The sequence below is a fragment of the Thermobia domestica genome, chromosome 8, assembly GCF_964235325.1.
Source record: "Thermobia domestica chromosome 8, izTheDome1.hap1.1, whole genome shotgun sequence".
NCBI lineage: Eukaryota > Metazoa > Arthropoda > Insecta > Zygentoma > Lepismatidae > Thermobia > Thermobia domestica.
The window spans coordinates 24,569,789-24,593,851 of record NC_137461.1 but is presented as its reverse complement, the minus strand read 5'-3'; the positions used below and the strand labels follow the sequence as shown (position 1 = coordinate 24,593,851).

Here is a 24,063-nt window from a genome sequence, read left to right as displayed (position 1 = left end):
ATGTTCGAAGTTCTAGAGAAAGTAGGGTTGGAATGGAAAGATCGAAGACTCATAAGAGACATACATATGAACCAACAAGTAAGTGTTAAAATAGGGAGGAAATGATAAAGGAGAGTGTACGAGGAAAGGGAATTCGACAAGCAAGCTGTCTCCCGCCAACATTATTTAATATATATCTAGAAGAGAGATTGAAAAAGAGCCTTCATAATCAAAATGATGTTTCGGTAAGAGGTAGAATGATTAGATGTACACGGTTTGGAGATGATATGGCACTTGCGGCAGAATCTGAAATGAAAATCAATACGATGTTAGAAACCTTGAGAAAAGGCTGTGAACAATATGAGATGAAAATATATGTTAGAAAGACAAAATCGATGGTACTGTAACGAAGCGGTCAGTGTCAAATACAAGAAATAGGAGGGAAGAAAACAGAATTCTGGATACCTGGGTAGTATTATTAGTGATGATATGAAGTGGGAACGTGAAATAAAAGCAAAGATAGGAATGGCAACTAAAGCCTTTAGGAGGAAGAAAAGTCTGTTTAGTGGTAAATTAAATAAGGATTTGAGAAAAAGATTCATAAAATGCATCGAGTAGAGTATTGTACTGTATGGAGCAGAAACATGGACATTACGCAGAAATGATGAAAAACAACTGGAAGTTTTCGAAATGTAGAAGTGGAGAAGAATGGAGGGAATTAGTTGGGTTGACCGGAAAACGAATGAGGGGGTGTTAAAAATAGTGGGAGAGAAAAGAACAGTTTTAGGTATATTGATAACAAGAGGAACAGAAAGTGGTGGGGACATTAGCCAAGAAGGAACTGTATAAAGAGGGACGTGCTAGAGGGTATTGTGGCTGGTAAGATCGGAAGGCGGCAAAGAAGGCTACAATTAACGGACAATGTGAAAACAGAAAAGAGGCTAGCAGAAGACCGTGAAGTATGGAAGCTTTTCACCTGTGGCAAGTGAATGCCAATAATGTCAGAATACCTATGATGATGATGATAATCACCATGAATCCAACGGTGTCTTTTTCACCTCCAAAACTCTCGCGACGCATCTCTTAATAGTGAATATTTTTCTTTTAAACTCAGAGTTTTATCTCTTTAACAGCATTGACCAGGTAGCTGATATCTTTGCCAGCAAAACTAATCGATCAAATGAATATATTCCACGATTTTATATACCTACTTAAGTACTGATTATTATAAAAGAATAAACAGTGTTTTTTATTACTTTAATAATATGAGGTAAATTATTTTACCTTGATAACAACAGCGGTGAAATTAGAGAAACTATTTGTTGCTATAATATTAAGAAGTGTTTTTTCCTTACATGTGGCTGCAAGTGAATTTTAAATTATTCTAATAATAGAGACTAAACCTTGATATGTATTTCCTTTCCGAGAGATTTCTACTTAAATAGAATGTTAATTTTACAACCATTTTTAAATCAAATTTTTGTGGCAAATGTAGAATAAATAAAGATATGAATGTCTTAAAGAAGACAAGCCTCTTTTGTAATGAATGTCTGATAATATTTTAAATAGTGAATTGTGTTTATGTGTTGATACGTGTATGTAACCGACAGTATTACGTCAGCCACATAATACGTCAATCCAATTGCAATTTCAGAGAAAAAATTAAAAGAAACGATGGTCATAAATATATGGAAATTATGTAAATATAATAGAAGATTATGTGAAGCATTATCAAAGTGGAAAATTAAAAAACTTACTCAAAAAATGTGGTTTCCACAATATTACGTGCACACAGAATAATGTTACTGACCTGTAACTTTTTTTTCAATAACAACTTAAAATTGCTTGACACCTCAAGTACTTAGTTTTGCTGAATTTTATCTTTTTTGTTAACAATATATCAATTAGATATTTATTAATTAACGTATTGATGATTATTATGACCTTCTTTATAATTAAAAAAAAAAAAAACTTTCAAGAACTACTTTAAAGGATAGAAAAGCATGCTTTACTACTTCATTATTACAGTTTTTGATAATGAATGAATTGACGAACATAACAAGTACCATCTTGTTTTTATGTCTGTTTTGCTTTCTGTGTACGCATGTGTGTCTAAGGAAGTCGCTTATGATAATGAACGAAATGGCAGAAAGAAGAAAGTGGAATACAAAGAGAGAATCCCGAGAAAAACTCATGTACACGAAGTTTGCCCATAATAAAGCCCATTTGGCGCGAGCTGGACTCCAACCAGAAACCTCACACACAAGAAGTGAGCACCTTACCACTAAGCCATCGCTGCCCCGACTCGTCCTTCATCACCTTGATCTTGTATGTAATGTAAAACACAAAAACTTGAGCTCCAATTTTTTTTCTCAGTTCCATTAGACAACTTATAGGATGCTATAGATCCTTGCCAAATTTCTTTGATTTATTTGTCACTGTTATTGTAGATTCTGATACTGATTTCAGTGTAAAATTGGTTACGCATATCATCTCTAGACAGTTGCTTCATAAACAGTAAGTGATAGTAAATAGAGAAAACCACAGATGTTATCTCACATTACTTTCTCTATACATGCAAATTAAGACAGAAGACAACCTTCCATTTCTAGTCAAATCGCACATTTCTCACACTTTGAATTTCATTGAAATAGTACGTTATACATGAGAAATGAACGGAATATTTGATAGAATGAATGGTGGCAAGTTTTTACTTTGGTCACTTCATTCAATGAATCGTTCAATAAATCGATTCAAAGAGAACAGGTTATTCGGAAAAGTTCGTTCAATATCATTAGAAGCCAGTTCCTTACGAATCGAATTTGATAGAAATCATGTGTTTCAGACTGTAATGTTTTTACAATTATTTTAAACAGTGCCATATTCAAATGCTAATAAATTTAGAACTATGCTTACTTCCCATTATAGCATTGTTCTAAATTTATCAGAATTTGAAATATGCAATGTATAAAATAGTAACAGAAAAAATCTACAGCAAAAACCACCACATTTTCAGACTGCTACAAAGAGAACCACACAAACTAGACGGGGGACAAGCCCCTTGTTACAGAAATATAAAAAATTGAAAACTAATGTACACTGCAAACTGCACAAAACTATATCCGAAAGGAAACAAGCCCCCGAACCAACCCAACTAAATATCTTACAATTAAGGAAAAATAATTAGAAATAAATACCTGAGATTTTAATTTGGTAATTATAGTTTTGCAGCAAGGTTCATGAATAAAAAAATATTTTTCCCCAAGGCTACAACCAGAACAAATATGATTATTGCGTACATAGTTCACTTTCAGCCGATAAATCGTACTGTAGATAATAACTTATACTCTTTTCCACATACATTGAAATTTCTACTGATAAGTAATAAATTGATACTAAAACAGAACTGTCACATACTAATGGTGATAAGCAACATAAATTTAAATCTTTTATTTGTTTTTCATCAGAAGAAATTTCCACTCCTTTAGACATGTGCCACCGTAATACAGAACAAACCAACACGCGAGCAATGCATCTGTGAACAAATCACATGAAGAACTGAAGAACACTGACAGATGACATAAAATCATATTCATACTTCCCCGCTCAAACAAAAAAAGCATCAACAGTACGACACCACGCTCTACGTGACTCGATACCAGTAATGAACCTAGTGGAACAGACACGCACACTAAAACCGGAACGAAAAGAAGAAATCACTGAATCGCATAAAATAAATGAAATGACCGGAGTACAAACTTGCCTATATGGCTGTTTAGGAAGCGGACTGAATAACGTAGTCGTTTACAAATCGGAACGGCCAACACCTGTGTTTGATTTTCGGTCCAGTTTTTTTTTTTTTTTTAATATTATTATTATTAATACTCTTTGTATAACATGAATAGTAAATTGTTACTCCATAACATCAAGAGAATGAATAGAAACAAACCAACCTTTGTCTTACAAGATGAAGACTCGTCTCCTGACAATAACTTGTCCTGTCCCCTTCCATAATACGATATTGGCGCTGAAGGCGTGATAGCTCTGCCTCCAACAACCGGTCCATTTCCGTGTCATCGGAAGTTTCTGGAGGCTTTGGTGAACTCATGGCTGTATTATATCTCTACTACCAATCACATCAACTTACTGGCAATCCAACTGCAATTTCAAAGAAAAGATTAAAGCAAACTATTGTCATAAACATATGGAAATGATGTAAGCACAATAAAAGATAATGTGATATATTATCAAAGTAAAAAAGTAAAAACTTTCTGAAAAAATGTTCTCATAGTTTCTGTAGTCCCACGCTAACTTCTTTTCAGTCTTTTCCTTCTCCTTATAACCTTAATAATGGTTGCCATAAATGATTATGGTTTAATGGGAGCGTGTCCCCGTTACGATACGCCAATGATCGACACACATTTACATTTAATTTTTTTTTTTTAAGAAAAGGACTTTAAAAAAATAATTCAAATAGAAGTACTAGAAAATAAGATAGTAAAATAAACAGAAAAGTATAAAAATTAGAACAGAGTCAAAAACAGACTGAAAATACCAAATATAAATTTTTTAACAACCAAATAACTTCAAAAATAGTAATACTAGCAACACGTAATAGGAAAAGGCTAATAAAAAAACTAAAAGCACGATAACTATACTAATCTCACGAATAAAAATGAGAATGCTTCCACTAAAGACCACATTGTCTTCAAATACGGTACCTGACTAAGATCTTCAGGCATCTTTAAACGTTCTCGAAGGTCTGAACATTCTACAAGAATGCGCCGAATACTCACTGAAGGAACGATACACTCTTCACAATTACAGTTTTAAACGCAGTAAATAAGAGTGTTTACATATTAACCAGCCGTCGCACGCGCCGCGGAGTCACACTCCGCGGACAGAGAAATTTTAGATTTCTTAGAACTGTTAAAAGAGTTTGTGCTGTAAAACATACATGCGCAATTGTCAAAAACGTTGCAAAGAAAATATGAAACAGCTCAATATCGCTTCAAAACAAAACACACATTAAAATTAAGACATAGGCTATAAATAAATATTGCGGAGTGAGACTCCTCACGCGTGCCTTGGTGTTACAATTGACCACGCGTGCTATGGAGGGTTAAGGCATTGACAATCATTTCCGTACAGGTCTACTTTTGGAAAAAAATATAATTCTCTCACTAAACTCCTTCTTATTGTCCCCTACAAGGTGTATACTAAAATTCCAAAATGAAATTTCGTGACCTTCTCTTCAGAAAACAATCACATTTCGTAACATTCTTAAGAAAGAATTTGGGTGCGAATTACGCCGAACTTTCATGCATGCGAAAGAAGTGTGCTTTGCTGGCGATTTGGTAGCATCTAAAGGCGCTATAGACATTTTTGGTGGTGAATTTTGACGTTTTATAGAACTAAACTCTCCAGTCTGTACTTATATTTGTACAGTTTTACAATCGTGATCCAAAAGCTAAATTTCTTGACTCTCATGACCGTTTTCTGATTTCGTGACTTATTCGTGACCGACATACTCCCTGCCCTACATGGTTTGCCCTGGGTGATATGCAAATATCTCACTTGGCATAGATAAAACTCAGGGGAGACACCAGAAGTAATTGTTGAAAAATTACAATTCTTCTACGATTCACGTATAAATACTAAAGTGCATAAAAACTACTGCAAATCACAAACCAACATCTGCTATATAGCGACTAAAAAGAACGAATGCTATCTAACCGAGTTAGGGCAAGACTAAGCTGGTGGGCCCGCGCGGTACCTTCGCAAGAGCATGCGCATCAATGGTGGGTATGCGCGGAAGCGAGGGTAGTGGAAAGAAGTCGGATTTGGCAATGATACGAGTTTCAATAACACATGTCATGTTTTCATACAAGTAACACTTGCAAACAAAAAATACGAACAGGTTCAGTACAATATGCAGAAATGTCGACGCGCCGGTGGAAAATAGCATCTAACAGGGCCATCTTTCATATGCACTCACTTATTTTACCCGTCGTAAAGCCCTTGTAATAATTTTACACTAGTAGCCCTACACTTATAAACCTAAAATACAGCTGTATCATTTTCTAGTTAATTCTTTTGCCTGCAGAAATTTATTCGCCTCGAGCACATAGTTCTACCAAATTTTAGCACATTTCTTATATTTTCAGGTTAGGTTAGAAGTCTGTATTTCTTTTAGCAGAGCATACACTAAATAAGGAGCTCCATTGCCACTTGCAGATTGACTTCAGGAGGGTTCGGTATAAATAGTGTGAACGTATGGCATAAAAACTATAGTGCATAAAACACGAAGCAACCTGTGCTAGATGGAAACTAATAAGAACGAATATCTGAGTCAGAGCAGGAGCGCAGCAGAGTGGCCCGAGCGGCAGCAAGGAGATGCGTCCGTCGGGAGCAGCCGCGTCAGCGGCGGGAAATATACACACAAATAAGGATAGTGGAAGAGCATACTTTACTATCTCTCAAAACTCATTTCAACATGATGTACACTGACAGTAATTACTTATATTCACATTCTCATTTATTCACGAATGTTGCACATTGTATTTTGTCTATAAATTTTCTATTCGTATGCTGACGCGCTTCCTCCATACGGACGTAGCCCCTCGGCGCCTCTGCTCTGACTCGGTTAGATAGTATTTGTAGTTTCTAGTGGCCATCTAGCAAAACTAGGTTCGTATTTTATGCACTGTAGATTTTACGGCATATGTCTACACTGTATTTACTGAGCCCTCCAGAAGTAAATCTGCAGGAGCTCCTCATTCAGTATATGCTCTGCTAAAAGAAGCTAACCTGAAAATGTTCTAAATTTTGGCATTTATTCCGAACTTGGTCATCCGTACAGTTTTTGGCTAAGAGTGTAATAATTGGTTCGTTTGTGTACCAAAGTTTAATATTTAATCCATATATTATTGTCGAGCGAGTGGAAGCGGGTTAGAGCCCCGCAGGGCACGTTGTTTTCTGTCTTTATTAAAACTAAATGGGATGGGGGACCTGTATTCTAGAACCTTGCCGCCATGTTGGTTATGTTACATTGGCAAGTATAACTGCTTACTGCATTTTCTACAATCTATTTTTTGATTTATTAAGCCATGACTTTTACTTACTTTAATAGATTTTCCTGATTATCACCAGGCATGTTTACAAAACAAATGCTCATTACATTCCTATAATCTCACACTTGCGCCAAGTAGTTCCCTCTCTCCGATTGCTAAATAGTTCCATGTTTATAACCTTTCATATAAGAAAATAAGCACAACACCCACTCTCTTTATACATTATCAAGCACACAAACAAGCAAATTATTCATTTCTTCCCGATAATTTTTTTAAAATTTTGCTAAAAAACGGATGACCAACTTTGGAACTTAACCCAAAAATTTGGTAGAATCGTCTGCTCGACTAATTCCTTAGCATTTATTCCCTTAACCCCCGCCAGCTTTTCAATATGACAATGATGACTTATGAATAGGTTTGGTTCAGTTCATTTATTTTGTGCATTGGTCTGGTGCCACGTGGTCTACCGGAACCCTAAATTTGACCTAGTATTCTTAACATGTACGTATCTTATTTCATTTACTAAGAGTAGCCCGAATATAATTAGTAAGAAACGCCACTAATGCTTTATGTGAAATCCCTACGCTTAACCTGAGATCTGAAGTCTGAACCACATCCCCGGGTTTTATTTCTAGGTTTCATACTGTACTACACTAGATACTATATTTTTCTTAATCACTAAGTGCGCATTTAATAAAATATATTACAATAATATCAAATATATGAACGAATCTTAAAATAAATATAGAGTTGTAAATATAAAATTACGCGGCAGCAACAACAAAAAACTACTTATTAAATATTTTTAGAAAAACACGATTGACTCACATGTGTTCATAGAACATTGTGTTTAATTTCTTCCGTATTCCTATGTTCTTCCTTCCGTATTTCTATGTTTTCTGTACCTCCTCCTATCAGGTTAACAGCCAACGTAGGTTTTGCTCGTTCAAATTATTTTTCTTTACGTTATAAACACTCATACTCATCATAAAACAAATCATTTTACTGGAAAACAGAATTTCACAAGATATACTGGTTCAGCGTTGTTTCCGTAGCTATAGCAACAGCACTATTGCCAGCTTTCCAAATCAGACAATTTGTCTTGCCTTTGATAAAACCCTAGTTCAAAATGTATAAACCAACAAACTTTTTTTAAATGCCTATTCCTTGCCAAAGTGCAAACAATTTATAAGCAAGTCGAGAGATTCTTGCCTGTCTCCTAATGCTGCCAAAGTGAAGTAATAAAATCAAATGTTTTTCAGTGGGTGATCGGGTGGTATTACCCCAGCCTTCGAAATTTGCCGAATCCCGCATTCTTTTACAATTTTAATGGTTTGCAATAATGTATTATTAACAAAAAAAGTGTCAGTTTCCTTGGTTTTCACGTGAGCCACATGTGGCTCACGCATTTGTTCCCGCCAGAAGCCAGATCTAGTTCAAAATAAGTTACTTATATTGAATATTGAGGTCTCTAGATACGTCTTGTTTGAATATGCTAAATTCTAAACTGCGAAGTACCACAGCTGAATAAAAAACCTAACAATTTGCGCTTTCGCATTTTCAGCAAATTAACATTTTCACATATTTTCCGTGGATATGGATGAATAATTCGAAAAGCTAAAGGTCACGCAATATAGTCACACACTTGACCCAAAACATCGTACTGAAAAGGTAAACATAATACTTTTCGTAGGGCATCAGATAAGTGCCAAACAAAAATCAATGCGTGAGACATATATTTTTCACGGGGCCCCACGGTTAGTTTTAGTGTGAGCCACATATGCTCACATGGCGGTCAATGCATTAAAATGTATTATTTACACTTAAAATTTAAATTTCTTCACCTAGGTACAATCCAAAGATGTTATAAAATAAAGGATCTGCTCTTACAACAAAATCTTGAAGCCATACGTCACTGTTTCGCCACCCCTACTGTGCCCACTCCTTCCAATAAGATCGTAATGTTTTGAGCGAACAATCATGGCGGAAACGAAAATAGCCAATCAGACGACGGCGAAAACGAGAGTAGCCAATGAGACGTGCCGATGCTCGGTTGCTTACTGGCTTCATTGATTTAGTAGGATGAAGATACATATGGGCAGATCCTATATTTTATAATATGCTTGGTATAACATTTGAAAATGTGCCATGTTCTTCGCTTTTATAAGTAAGGAAAAACAAAATAATAAAACATTTTTTTTTATTTTGTATTATTTCATGGAATAACCGTAGAATAAATCTCCTATTAACTTTATTATTTTAAAACAGTAACACCAATAATGCATTTAGGATTTTGTTTCAGAGACATGTGGTTAAATTTAATATAGCAATTTATTTTAGTAAATTTAAAATAAATCAAGTTTTATTATAACATTATGTATCACGGGCTATATTTTGAACAGAAAAAAATGTTTGGCTTAAGGTAGTTTGAGACTACTCAAGCCCTGTCGGCGGTTGTAAACGACCGTCTAAGTATTTCCCATCATGCCCCTACAATGCAGAATTCCCCTCAGAAACCCTCCTGTGCTTAGGATCCCTGGTTCGATCTCAGCTCGCACCGTGTGAACTTTGTGGTGGACAAACACCGTGCTCGTGGGTTTTCTCGGGTTCTCCGGTTTCCTCCCACTTTCTTCATTCCACCATTTCACTCATCTCTCATCATCACCGTCTCCTTTAGCCTAACCGGCATAATCGTAGGACGTAAAAATTAAAGATTTCATTTCATTTTTCCCCTCATCGTACAGACAGAGTAATGTTTCTTCCAGACATGTTTTTGGGGCACTACCCCCGGAGCACCGAGAGTGCTTCCCTGAGAAGACCAAAATAATACGTCCATAATATAATAACAAATAGAACAGTACCATGTGCAAATAATATGTACCCCTCCGAATACCTAAGTTTGACCTCCTGGAACATTTTTTTCTGAAAGAAACCAGTGGCGTATTTTATGGGCAACCGAGGCTACCGACGGTAGCCCTGCAACATTAATAAAGAAAATTAGTAGAACACGTATAAACTAATTAAAAATAATAAGTATACATTTTATTATCTTGTTTTCATGGTACTAATTTCTCTATATTTTTTGCAAACGTGAATACATACTAAGACAGCCGTTAACGCTTAGAACGCAATCCCTCTCGCTTTCTTGGAGACTGAAAATGTGGCAACTTCCTGGTAACCACTGTCTCCTGCCAGGAGAGAGAAACGTATATAACTGCTTGCGCACCCACCGTAGCAATATGCTAGCGAGCTATGGGTTGGCAACCAGGCAGGTTGTCACTCTGTGTATCGGTTTCCGTAGGCGAAGCGACTTAATGAGAGAAGTAAGAGCAATGACATAGCAAACATTTTGGGTCCATCTGAGAATTCGGGAGATCGTTTCGTAGCGCTTTGCGCCAACGCAATGCAAAAGTTGTCTTTTACTTTACGATTGTTGTTATTGTAGTTATTATTACTTATTGTGTTATCTGCCTTGAGTTGAACCCACAAATTTTGAGCCAACAGTTCCGAAATGAAGCCCACAAACAGTATTGTAGATTGGAGAATGAGTTAACTTCTATTGACTAAGGCGAGCGTTGTGAGTTATATCTAGCGGGAAAATGGAATGCTACCAAGAAAATTATCATTTTGTAAAAAATTTGTTACAAATTAAATTGATTATAAAACGTTTGTTTGTAAGGCTAAAATCAGAACAATAAAGGCGGATTTTCATGCCCGCGTTAGAACGGAAGCATCACATGTAGCGTATTCATCGTAAATTATTTTAGTTTTCATACATCCGTGCGTGTATTGCGCCAAATTACTACTCGCTAGCTAATGCGCATGCGTAAAATAGAAAGTTTGCGACTTTAGTTTGTGATAATGGATTCCCGAAGGAGAGCTATCGTTTGAGCTGGAATATATTATATTTCAAAACGCCGCCGTCAGAAGTATGTTAGGAAAATGTGGTGGGTTCACCCCATTTTCCAGCTTCGACGAGAATACGGAATATACAGGAACCTTTTCTTTGAATTAAAATCCGATCCGGATAAATTTTATAAAACTAATAAAAATATTTATAAATCATACTAAAGCATGTTTCAAATTACATTGCTTTTATTTTATATAGGGATTGATAATTTGTACATACCAGTTATTGTATGAACTATCTATTGTTCCCGGTAATAAAACTAATTAATTACACAAATATAAAAGTACTAACCATCGATACCAATATTTTCAGCAATTTGATGGCATGTTTTTGTCCTTAATACTGAATCCTTGTATTTCGGATACTTAAGGTTGTCCAAATTTTGTTTTCTCTTACTTGTTCTACGAGCAGTTCTTCAAACGTTGTTCTTACCTCCGCCATGTTAGTCAGTGAATACAATAGTGTACGCGCGCTACTTCCGTCAGAATTGAACAAATTTCTACTCTGACGCGAGTGTAGCGCGTCATCTCCGATGCGTGATTTCATTGGCTGTTTAGCACAATCGCTCGCAACTCACGGAGGTGAAGGACACATGAAAATCCGCCTTAATGGTTTTATGATGAAATAGCACAATCACGTTACATTACGTGATGCAAATTGATGAACGAAATATATTGTATGGGCTAACTGAGCACATTCCGCAATCGTTTGCGTTAATACAACGCAAAACTTCATATTTAGGTAACGATAATCGACATAACAATTATAGCGGTTGTGGATTTTGCTTTGCGTTGCTGTACTCAGATTTTTTTTACGAAAACGTGTACGGAATAACAATCAACATCAGCAACAGAGGCGACTCTTGAGGGAAGTAACAGTGATAAAAATTAACATTTTATGAATGCAATCCACAAGAAGTTAATTGCACAAATGTTTGGTGGCATTTCATTTACGGTAGAAAACATCAATGGTTTCAAACATTAATGAGTTCAAACAAAACACACCAAATACTATTTGTTCATTGTTATGCATATTTTGTATATTAGTAATATTACTCAGAATAATAATATACAAGGTCAATGGTAGCCCAAGGCATGAAACCGGTATACGCCACTGAAAGAAACACTGGTACAGAGATTACATCAGTGTATAACGGAACAGTTTCCGTCACAGGCTAATGTTTTTAAACTAATCGTTGTTCCGATTTCTCTATTTTAGTATATTTATTTTTGTTTCATTTTGTTTGTTCATTTTCCATCTTTACGTTCAATAATTTTAAAATTCTGTGTCGACTGTAGTGTTTACTAAAATTGTTAAAATTTATGTTTCCACATTAACTTGACTGTAAACAAAATTTTCCAATAGTATGGCGTCCTGCGCAAATTTTTATACTTGAATCGGTAGTTTTGACAATTTAGTCATTTTTCGCCTTATGGAGAATCGTTTTGACGTTTGATTAGCGTCATACTAAAGGCCTGACTACTGCAGGAAACATATGTTAGTCGAACTCTTTAATATGGTACTAATCACGCGTCAAAAACGACTCTGCATAAGGCCCTTTATAGCTAAATATAGCTATTTTCATGTGGTTAATATCAATTAAAATTGTGGTTTAGTTATTAGCTATAATTCTGGCCAATTCTGAATTTAGTCAAGTCTTATGAGTAGTCTACGATGCACCCTGAAGTAATAGCCAGCTTACAGGAGAAAGGCATGCGACATTTGGATTCTGAATTCACTTCCGATACTTACGTACCGTATAGCATAGTTTGGAAATCTAAAAGATGTAGGGAAGTATTTATAGAGAATTAGTTAATCAAGGTTTAGTCACTTACTAGTTACTGGCATACTAGCTTTTTATTAAGGAAGGTGCACTTTTTGGTATTCAGAGTCTACTTCGAGTACAACTAAAAAGTTGATTTGGGTATGATTAACTACTATAACCCCAATGCATCGGGTGAGAAAAATTAATGTGGCAAGTATGGAAAAGTGGGCCTAGATGCGCGCATGCGTAGTCTGTAAAAGTGATGAAATCCTAAATGTGTTGCACAAGCTTGCTAAACCGTGGCTTAAAGATTAGCCTCTGCCCTATATTAATTAGTCACATGTTATTAACTTCGTCAACTACTACGTCCTAATCAGACTCTGAATAAACTTTTGATAACCATCCGTCTACTACTACGTCCTAATCAGACTCTGAATAAACTTTTTTGATAACCATCCGTTAGTAAGGCATTAATCAGCCGTCAAAACATCTCTGCATAAGGCCCATTATGTTTATCTCATCATATTGACATTCTTCAATCGTCATTTGGCTGTTACTACAACCATAACCCGCACACTGACCGCACATAGATGAACAGTCCAATATATTGCTTTTACATTCACAATTGCTTTCACCTGAAATTTTACAGTTGCACATAACTAGTTACAGAAGGCTTTCAGGAACAATTGGTTCAAATGTCGTAATTCATACAAGTTTGTTGTTTCGTACTTTCCAATGCCATTCTGTAGGAGGTAGTTCAACATGTTTCAACTAAACACGCAAGGAATGCCGATGTGCTGCGCCTAAAGAAGGAGGAGGCACTGCAAGGAAGTCCACATATATTATCTTCTTGGCAGCGGTATTCAAATAAATAACATCTTGTTGTATTAAGCTTTGTTTCTTTCTTTGCCCCATACATAGCTAGGAAGAAATTTTCACCCGCAACACTAATAGCATCTGGAGAAGATGAAGAAGAATTGAGGACATCCATGTGATCACGAAGTTCCTTATCTGTTGAAAGCAGATTGTAAGCTATGTTTTTCCTTTTTCTGAAAGAAGCAGAAATAGAATCACACCCGGTGAATGCATGGAGGAAAAGCATATACTCTTTCACAGGACCTAATTGGATCTGTATCTGTCAAAAGTCGTATATTCGATCTTCCTTCCCAGTCCTTCCGGGCATTACCATAAATACTTGATCTGTCACATGCGTGATTAACAATACAAGGACATCTGTATCTTCTCCAACAAGTACCAATGGATCTGTAGCAGCTACTTTCATGGTTTGGCTACAATAGGTGTATCTGCGTAAGCATTGCTTGATACATATGGCACCCAAAAGCTGTCAGATGGCGCTTTAAAATATTTATGAATCTTTGCTTTGTTGATGTCATTTGAGAGGAAATGCTCTTGTAACATGGAAATCTCAATATCATCTTCATTCCCCTCAACAGAAGTACGTAACTTTATTCTTTGTGAGTGCGTCATAACTTTTATGCTGGGTCCTCCTTCATAGCCATCAAACACTATGTGGCAACTTCCGTAATGCTCCATAATGTATGTCACATATTGCGTGCAGATATTTCTGTGCAACAAATAACCACCGTCAACTATATATGTTGCATTGCTCGGGATAGAAAAATCGCTAGACACTGTATTAACAATTTGAAGGAAAGATGATTTATTGCCCCATCTCATCAAGATATCGTCAAACAGTGATGGTGGATGTGCTGCCAATTCATAAGACAGAAAGTTTTCCAGATCTTTTCCACTACGCACAATGCACAACATTCTGTGCAAAAGCTTGGTTTGAATTAACTACAATGTCTTCGTTGTTTATTTGGACAGCCTTGTTCACGGTAGCCAAGGGCCTGATCATATTCTTCCGCCGGAAATAAACTTCGTTGAAGAGTATACCAACATTATTCTTGAGAGAAGCAAGTCCAATTTCGTTAGCTAGATCGCAATTTACGCAGTCACCAATAATTCCGCTGGAAAGAGACACAAGTTCAGTTAAAGCTTTCTTGAAAGGGTGGTAGGCACGAAGCCACTCCAACAAATTGTTTGTATATGTTATGTCTCGCACCTGTCTTGACAATCTTAGATCGATGTGTTGTTCTGAAGATGTGGTATGAACTTCGATGACTTCTTCAATAGCCTCTACTACTCTAGATCTTATTGGCATTGTGTGCACCCATTTTGCAAATGAGACGTAGACATACCACGACCATGAGTCAATATTCCTACGCTCTTCATTGAACGCATCAATACCTGCTCTATGGTCATATCAGTCCAGACACCAGCCCAAAATTTGCTTGATCGATGAATTGAAAAGAAACCGCTTGCAGAAAATTTTTGAGATTCATCCTGATTTATTTTCTGCTCCAGAGTAAGCATTTCTTGAAGATAAACATGTGTACTCTTTTCATAATTGAAATGGCCAGCAGTATGAAAATACGGCAACATTTTTTATACACTGTAAATATGTAGCCGCCAATCACCACAGCGCTCAGCTCGAATGAACCAACATATAATTTTCACCATGTTTATGAACTGAATCCATAGTTTAGCTGTTAGTGCCCCTTTGGCTTCAGCTTCTTTCCTTTAGTAGATCGGCACATGTTTCGAGAACCTGGAATTCAGCTGGGCTTTGTACGTTAGCTGTACCATTCAAAACTGAAGGGTAACATTCTTTCAAACTTTGAACAAAATTATTATCTTCAATGCTTTCTTCAAGAAAAAGAGTAGCTAAAGCTTGAAGAGTCAACAAATGTGCACGAAGAGCTCTGGAGTATGATCGCCCCTTAACATATGAACTACATTGTTCTTTGCATACACTGTCTGCCAGAAAACTTACAATCCACTATCGCTCATAATTACACCACAACAGGAATTAGGCAGAACAGGAAGGAACCTTTAATTCCTCCCATGACATGGAAAGTTCGGTGTGCATCTAGTCTATGAATATTATGATTCGCGTTGTCAAACACAACCTGAACATACACACTTTCTTTCTTTCTTTCTTGTGCATACTTTGTTACCGCTTAAACTTATGTGTTAATTTTACTGTTATAAAAATAAAATCCAATATAAATATTATTAAAATATTGGCTAAATATTAAGAAAAAAAAGCAACAACTTCGCAAATGATCCATTTTCATCCGCCATCTTAGTGACCTATTGCACCAAATTACTTTTCCTATACATGGAATAGATATGTGTTTGTTTCAATTCACGTAGCTCCCTACTTCAGCGTGAAGTTCCAAACCCCGTAAATCTTCCATTAATTACGGTTGGGATGATATTCTTGGACATAAGGAATAACCAAGGCAAATTAGTTCACGGGGATTTTTTTCTTTTTATTCCTGAGTTGGCATTTTTGTGAGACATGCTAAATGTGGTTCCTGTGCCAGTACCAGAAAATACATATTTTCTTTATAAATATTGGTAATTCATACTAAGTATCGATATCAGTACACTCATTCTAATATAAATATTTGTAAACTATGCAGTTTTGTGTAGAAAGTAAAATGTATAAATACTGAAGGGAAAACATTGCACAGAAACGTTATATTCGTATGTTGAACATACTTTTTTGTCTGTTGTGCAAAGTATCCCCAACCCACTAGCGGATCCAGAAGGATCGTTTGGGAGGGGCGGTTCGCTTTCTCGAAGATGAGCGTAGCTTCAAGGTGACAAGAATTTTAATTTACAAGAATGGGACTCATATGAATACGGGGCTGGAGGGGGGTGGGTGTAAAAAATGATTCCCAGATTCCATTTTGGGACCCGAACTTGTAAGTTTTTTTTTTTTTTTTTTTTTTTTTTTTTTTTTTTTTTTTTTTTTTTTTTTGCAATGGCAGTATTTTCTCTGTAGATTTAAATTAAATACGTACTTCCGTTTCGGAGGCGTGACGGTGTCATGATTCACTTCACACACAGTCACCGCAACATATGAGATGCACTGTCTGGCACAGTACTTGCACAAAAGTAAATAATGTATTGACGATATCATTCATTTTAACGAAAGAGTGTACAATTTGCTCTAATCATTTATATTTTGAGTAACGATTGCGGGACAGCAGTTACATAAATTAATACAAAATTAATCTATCTCTATATTTGTGTCGGGCCCACGAAACATAATATAACTATGGTTATGCTTACAACAACAATAAAATTACCTAGGTATATTATACTAGTCTTCGTCTAAGTGGGGCTCGCCCCCAGATCCCCGATCTGCTCGACATACGGCCTTGCACAATATAGCAAATGCTCATACGTGGTACTGCGGCACAATATTTCGCGTTCTTCCTTCTGTCTTTCATATAGAATTGGATTGAGCCAAGACTGTGTCACGAAATTCCAACACCTCGTAAGGCATTTTAATGAACCACCCCCACCTTTTTTCCTTCTCTTCTACGTTAAGTGAAATAAAAAACGTTCAAATACATGTTGAATTATTTTAAATGAAAAATCAAACTACCAACTTTCATGTTTCTAACCGCAAGGGATCCCGAGGTATGGTATCTTATTATAATAATAATAACAACAACAATAATAATAATAATCCCACCCCTTTTCTTCCCTTCTAGGTAAAATATCAAAAATGCTGCTATACGTATTGAATTATTTTAAGTGGAAAGTCCATATACGAAATTTCATGTTTCTAACCTTCAAAGATTCTTAGATATTGATATCTTATTATAATATTTGCAATCGCCGCCACTTTTTCTTTCCATCTCTTTTTTTCTCCGTTTTACTATAATATAAAAAAAAAAGTTGAAACACGTGTTAAATTATTTTAAATGAGAAATCCAAATGCCAAATTTCAAGTCTCTAGCCTTAACTGATTCGAAGAGATGAACATCTTATTAAAGTAATTTTCACCCCATTCTCCCTTCCTTTCTTCGAATTTTTTTTTAATCCTTCCTTAGTGATACCCTACGTAACGAATCTTATATACTATCCTAATTTCAAGTTTCTAGCTTAATTGGTTTGGCTTGTGCGAAGTTACTCACTCAGGATTTCGTCTTTTATGTGTGAATTACAATAACAAGCTGTTGATCTAATAGATAGCGAACGTACCTATGATCTTTGATGCATGAGGTTTTGTGGTTTAATTCCCGGTAAGTGAGCATCGAACGCACTACAGTGGGTCAGATCCAACTTTAAACTCTAGTTCTCATTCCGTAAAACAGCGCATTTGACAAACAGCGTAAATACATATCAATCAATCAACCAACCGAAAAGTCTCCTCTTAGATTCAGAGAGCTTTTCGGTAAGGAGTGCTGGAGATTCTATATTTCTCTTTATTAAAGGTAAAGGTAATTGAGGTTATAATCCGGAATTCCGAAGTCCATTTCATACCCTTTTTCTAGGACATAATAATACATTTTTAGTACAAAGAGTGAGCCGTCTTACCCTCCTTATTACAATTGTTCGTCCAACGAATGAATCATATTCTCGCTACTTTGGGGCTTATGGTGACCGCCCCAAGGAACTAGGGAGAGAAGTATTTACAATTAAAATATGTCTGTATTAAGTATTATTAAGTACCACACATTTTTATTAGACTCTGCTATGCTTGTCACACAGATTGATCGGTCGGGAAAAAGACTATATTAGTATTTCCCAATGATAAATGCTGAAAGTTCAAAAAACCCTTTGGAGGGGGCGGTCGCCCCCTCCGCCCTCCCCGTGGATCCGCCAGTGCCCCAACCATGGGGTTACTTTGCACTAAAGTTTATATTTCAATAACTATGGTCATACTGAACCTTTACTAATGAACTTGCACGAATGTTTTCCACATATATCTAGATATTATGTTTAAAATACAATGTTCTAAATCATTACGTTCGTAAGTTACATGCGATTTTCTTTAAAATTCCTTAAATCGTGTGCAAAGTAACCCGTCTTACTTTACATCTTACTATTTCAAGTAAACTATGTAAGTAAGGAACTTCAGAGTGATACCATGGATACTGGACTTTGGTCATTCCAAAAGCTTTGTAACTGGATAAAAACATACATTGAAAAGGGTTTTGATGAAGCCTTGATTGGTGCGGGAATCGGGCTCGAGAATACACCACAGGTACACGCGCTAACCCCTAGACCAGCAGGGAGAGCGCACTGGGGCCCCGCACTACCTAAGGCCGGCCCTGATTTGGTGCGTGTATATCCTCAAGGTTAATGTGCTGAAAACTAGGATAAGAAAAGGCAAAACACCAGAACAGAAGAAGAGCACTCAAAATGCAGTGTTGGCAGTAGAAATTACTGTTTCTCAGTAGATGTATTTAAAAAATTAGATATATTTTTAAACTTTTCCCAATTTACAGTACCTGCGCATCTTACTTTTTTAAATTCATTTATTTATGGAGGGGAGATTTTAATATTCTGATTTTATTGAATTCTTCTTGAAGTCTACTGGAATATTCACCTTGCTTTGTGAGATAAATTTAATGTTATTCAAATTTAGTTCGATTTATAAATATCAAAATTATACATCACAGAACTTAATTTTCATAAAGCAAGGGCCATTTAATAAATTTATAAAAGATGAAATCAGTAAAATCATTCCATTTCATTCCTCCCAACAAAAATATTTTTTCGTATATCTTCTTCGGACGCCGAGTGTCGTATAGGACACAAAATTATTAGTCCTGATAGAGCGACAACATGGCACATACAACACGTGTATTTGTTTCTCTTTCTTGTCGCCAGAGTAGAAGTGTGACAATTGAAGAACGCTTTCCGTTGGTTCTAGCTAGTGTTTTTTGGAGGGAATATCGCAGTAACCAAAAAAAAATGACAGAATTACGTTAAGTATTCTACTTCTCTTTCTTTAGGGCGTTATTTTCTGTAATGCTGTTCATTTATCTTGTTAAAGCCTTGGGGATAAATACGCAATTGATTATTTTGCTCTTCCATTGTATGGGGAAAATGGAGATCTTTAGTTTTTTCATGTGTCGTATACACCACTATGAGACCAGCCGTTACATGTTTTCAATCTCTTGGGTTTTATGAACATGTGACCGTGTTTTAGGTATTGGATATTGTTGTTGTATTGCATAGGTGTGTTAAGTGTGTAATACACATAGGCGTACGTAGTGAGCAGGCAAGGGGGACAGACCACTACCAGAACATCGTTTCTTACTTTTTATTGGTAGAGTTTCAATGTGTCTTATATGACACATATGATTCTCACTACTCTGTTATTTTTTAAAAAAAATTTTGTCCTACTCTTTGCACGTATGGAACGAAATCATTACGAAAATATAAAATTTACAAGACAGAACTATTTTGTTCTACTAGTGACACTGAAGAGGATAATTCAAAAAGGTTCACAAACAAATAAGGCGCAGGTACTCTACAACGTTAATTTGACAAAGGTACAATGTTCCTATTCAAAATCGTTGTTTTTGAATTGGAAAAAGGGCAAATACTCGTAACTTACAAGAATGTTGGACTTGAAGAAATTCCTCGTTAGCGTCAAAAGAAAAAACACATCAGAAAACTAAAGTATTGTGTTTTTTTAAATTAAAATACGTATTTAAGATTGAAAATCAAAAAATAAATTTAAAATATTACTATAAAGCTAACTTAAAGTTTTAAAAAATCTTCACAATATTTAGGGAAGTAAGGGAAGAATTTTGTAGCAGAATTTTCTGAAAAAACAAAAACACAAATTTATTGGTCCACATCACACATTTTACACGTAGTCAAAGTCTGCAATTGTTCAGTATTAAGAGTGTGCTTTATTTGAGAAGAAATCTAATGTTCTTAGCAATAGGACGTCATGTGCGTATGTTTAGTATCTCACAAAGACTGAACCTGTCCACTTAGATATTGACAAAATTATTTTCCAATTTGATAAGTCACAATTACAGGACCAAAAATAAAGTTAAAATTGTATGTTTAAAATCTGGAAGTATAATAACATTTAAAATACTCTTAATTTGTCATTTCTGTTTACATATGAATTATACACCATGTCCATACATGTTTACCCAGATTTCAGAATTATAATAATACATTTATGATTCTAACGTTGGGTTTTTATTACAGGTCTACTTGGGAATCCATGAAGTTTCTGTACAATTCAACACTTCTGCACAATTCTGCATTCAACACAAGTAGCACTGTGTGAGCTATATCGTAAAAATGGCTTCCACTCAAGAGAAAGCTCAATGTGTTGTGTGGCTTGCAGAAACCAAATCCCCGATTACTGTGCAGCGAAAGTTTGATCTCATTATGGAAAAGAAGCATACGTGGAAACTTGATTAGTAGAAGCATATGAGGTAAAACACATGTTCCATTTCCTGTACCAATTAAGAGTTGCATTGTTCTGTTATCAGGTAAACATTTATGGACACTCGGTATTTATTTTTTTAAAACGCAGTGTTTGCAAGCTTCACATGATATAATCTTCTCTTATTACGAGATATCAGCAAGTGAATTATTGATATGGAACATTTTGTTAATAAAACCATTCACATCTATTGAACTATCTTCAATAATGGTTCCTCTTGGGATTATGAAGAAGCTTATGAAGAAAAAATGAAAAAACAATGTGATGTATTTTTTTAAAAGAAAGTTAACAACCACTGGTACTGACAAACTATTCACAGGTTAAATCCAAAGAGACATTCCACATTGGTCCCAAAACCATACGCATTTCTTGAATAAAATTAATGTATATTTTAATGTGGTGGTATGGGCAACTTGAGACCGTTTGTAGTAATTCTTCCGTTTTCGCTGAGTTGCAATATTTTATCCCGTAAAATATCTTTCCGTTTTTCTCTGTCAAGCACTTCAATCCGATAATAAGGCATCTCAAGTTCTTGTAAGAGTTCTTCCATATGTTTAGTATATTCAAATAATTCTTCTATAATCGGAGGCATACGTTCGCCATCCGCATGTAAACATTCTTTATGTGGGACTATCAGAAATAGTAGACATTTGTTTCTCTTGAGCCTAGAACAAAATACATAAACAATAGATTATTAGAACATTAAAATATAAATCAATATCAGCAATTTTTATTCGAGGTGTATTGAATTTTAAAAGAATAATTGAATTTAGTTGACATAGTAGTGAACGCAAGAAGATTTTTGGGGATTAACCCTTGAGCAAGATATAGAAAAAAACATTCATAGCTAGCTAGCTAGATAGATAGATAGGTAGATAAATAGATAAGATGTTTCAAAATAACAACACCGACAAGTTTGGGAGGTGATTCCTGACAACGAGATAAGATAAAAAGTATAGACCAACCTCGGTGCACAAATGATTCATTTCGGAGTAATAGCTGACGAAAACATGAAAACATGAACTTTAAATGTCCATAGCTTCAAAACAATGAGTGAGACCTACCGTAGTCGGGTTAAGACTTCACTTAGGAACTAATATGTGCCCTATACAAATATCCATGTTTCAGAATCCTGCTATATTTTCGCAACAACTTTTATAGAGGTAGTTTGTGAGTACTTCAAATTATATGCCCGTAGCCAAACTCTCTCTCTCTTTATAGTGATTTGTTGCATGAATATCGCAGGATTCTGAAACATGAATAATTAGATACAGCACATACTAGTTCCTAAGTGAAGCCTTGACCCACATACGATAGGCCACATAGTATTGGAGCTATAACCGTCACCAGGTTATATAAGTACTTTTTGTGGACGCTCTGTATAGTTTGGAAAGACAGAAATCATTCATCAATTTATATTTTATTTCTGCGACGCAAATAATTTCATTTCTTCGATTGAAACTGCTAATAATTTAATTCCTTTCCCACGAATTAAGATTAAAAGAGTATTTCATAGTTCATTCATACATATATCTGAAAGGTTTTTCACCGTGAGAGAATTTTGGTGAATAACAAAGACCATATTCATTATCTGAACTACATATAAGATAATCGTATTTCTATTACTTGGATCCTCAGTGTTTCTTCTCTACTCATTAATATGCAAAGACTACGTTCTATAGTTATTTGGAATTGAATTAAGTGCTTTCTTCAATTATTTATGGAAATACTGGCAGGCGAGAGCAGACCAGGTGCAACCTAGACACACCGTCGACAAGCAATGTCGTTCAGCCAGTATCATCTAGAAGTTCTCACGCTCGAACTAATCACCCTTCCTTATGCATTCTGGCCAGTGAACTGTGAAATAATGCAAATTCTTTCGACATTTAATTTGTATATCCATACAGGTGGCTTAACCTAATTACATTTTAAAATGACTGTTAACAGTTGGTCAATCCAGCTCATACCTGGAACACCTCGACTCTAAGAGTTTTTCTCCGCGTATGAAGATAGCCAACACATTTGTGGAATTCGCCACAGAATTAAGTAAAGGAGCACACGTTTAGTGACCGCTCAAGGATTGGTATAGAGGCTAGCCCACATTTAGTGAAGTCCCGGTTCCTTCAATGTCCTAATTCTACATTGTGACTATCTGTATTTGTTCTGCTGGATGCGGATTCTTCTCGCAGCAGCCAGGAATTTACGTTGTGGGATTACTTTAGTGTTACCCCACAGTGTTAACCCTCACGTAAATTAGTGAGTGGTGTGAGAAAAGTGTTTGTGGTGAACCCCCAAATATAATCTTTCATTCATCTATATGCGTGATGAAAAGGGCTATTATCTTACGAAATATGAAGTGTAATTTTATTTGTGGAAATAGTCAAGTGTCTATACCCATTTTAGTGTTTAGTGTTTTGATTGTTTTTCTTATATATATATATATATATATATATATATATATATATATATATATATATTGGATTTAATAAATAAGCACAGTATTATTCTATTTAATGTGTTTTCGTTGCGTATGTGAATGATATCTTTGTGTGTTGTGATCTGAGCGATCATCTGGATGGCCGTGAGGATTTAGAGACGAGATATCGAACCTCTTGGTGCTTGATGCTCATCTCATTGTTGAGACCTGAGGGCGATCCTGAGGCCGATCTGTAATTCCTTTTTGGAAATGTTCTTTGATGTTTTAACCAGGTAAGTTCAGATCTCCTCAAAGTACTCGTTGGTGGAACAGCGGGGGTCAGATCCGAAAAGCGGATACAGAATAGATGGCGCCCGAACAGGGACCCGAATCGAGACCATTGGTGCTCGAACAGATATGAATACGCTTACAGGATAATGACATCCGAAAACAACGACCCGAGTCCAGACCGTTGATGCTCGAACAGTTACCATTATAGGAATTCGAATCGAGACTGTTGGTGCTCAAATATTCATAGGATTAATCCTTTAATATATCATTTCTTTTTCAGCTTAGAACCAGGAATTTTTTAAAAAAATAGTTTTCTTT

General features: G+C 35.7%; 2 protein-coding genes across 2 annotated transcripts in view; both read right to left on the bottom strand.

Annotated features, from left to right (window-relative positions):
* The window catches only part of LOC145692798 (coiled-coil domain-containing protein 63-like), a 46,590-nt gene extending 38,451 nt beyond the window's left edge, over positions 1-8,139 (bottom strand). The window contains exons 1-2 of the mRNA XM_081768278.1: positions 7,881-8,139; positions 3,933-4,137 (exon numbers count right to left, since the gene is read on the bottom strand). Of these exons, the coding sequence (XP_081624404.1) occupies positions 3,933-4,087 (155 nt within the window). The 5' untranslated portion in view covers positions 4,088-4,137; positions 7,881-8,139. The remainder of the gene's footprint in view (positions 1-3,932; positions 4,138-7,880) is intronic.
* Positions 8,140-20,401: 12,262 nt separating this feature from the next.
* Positions 20,402-24,063, bottom strand: part of LOC145691587 (uncharacterized) — a 33,021-nt gene continuing 29,359 nt past the window's right edge. The window contains exon 4 of the mRNA XM_081766993.1: positions 20,402-21,703. Coding sequence (XP_081623119.1) covers positions 21,430-21,703 — 274 coding nt within the window. The 3' untranslated portion in view covers positions 20,402-21,429. The remainder of the gene's footprint in view (positions 21,704-24,063) is intronic.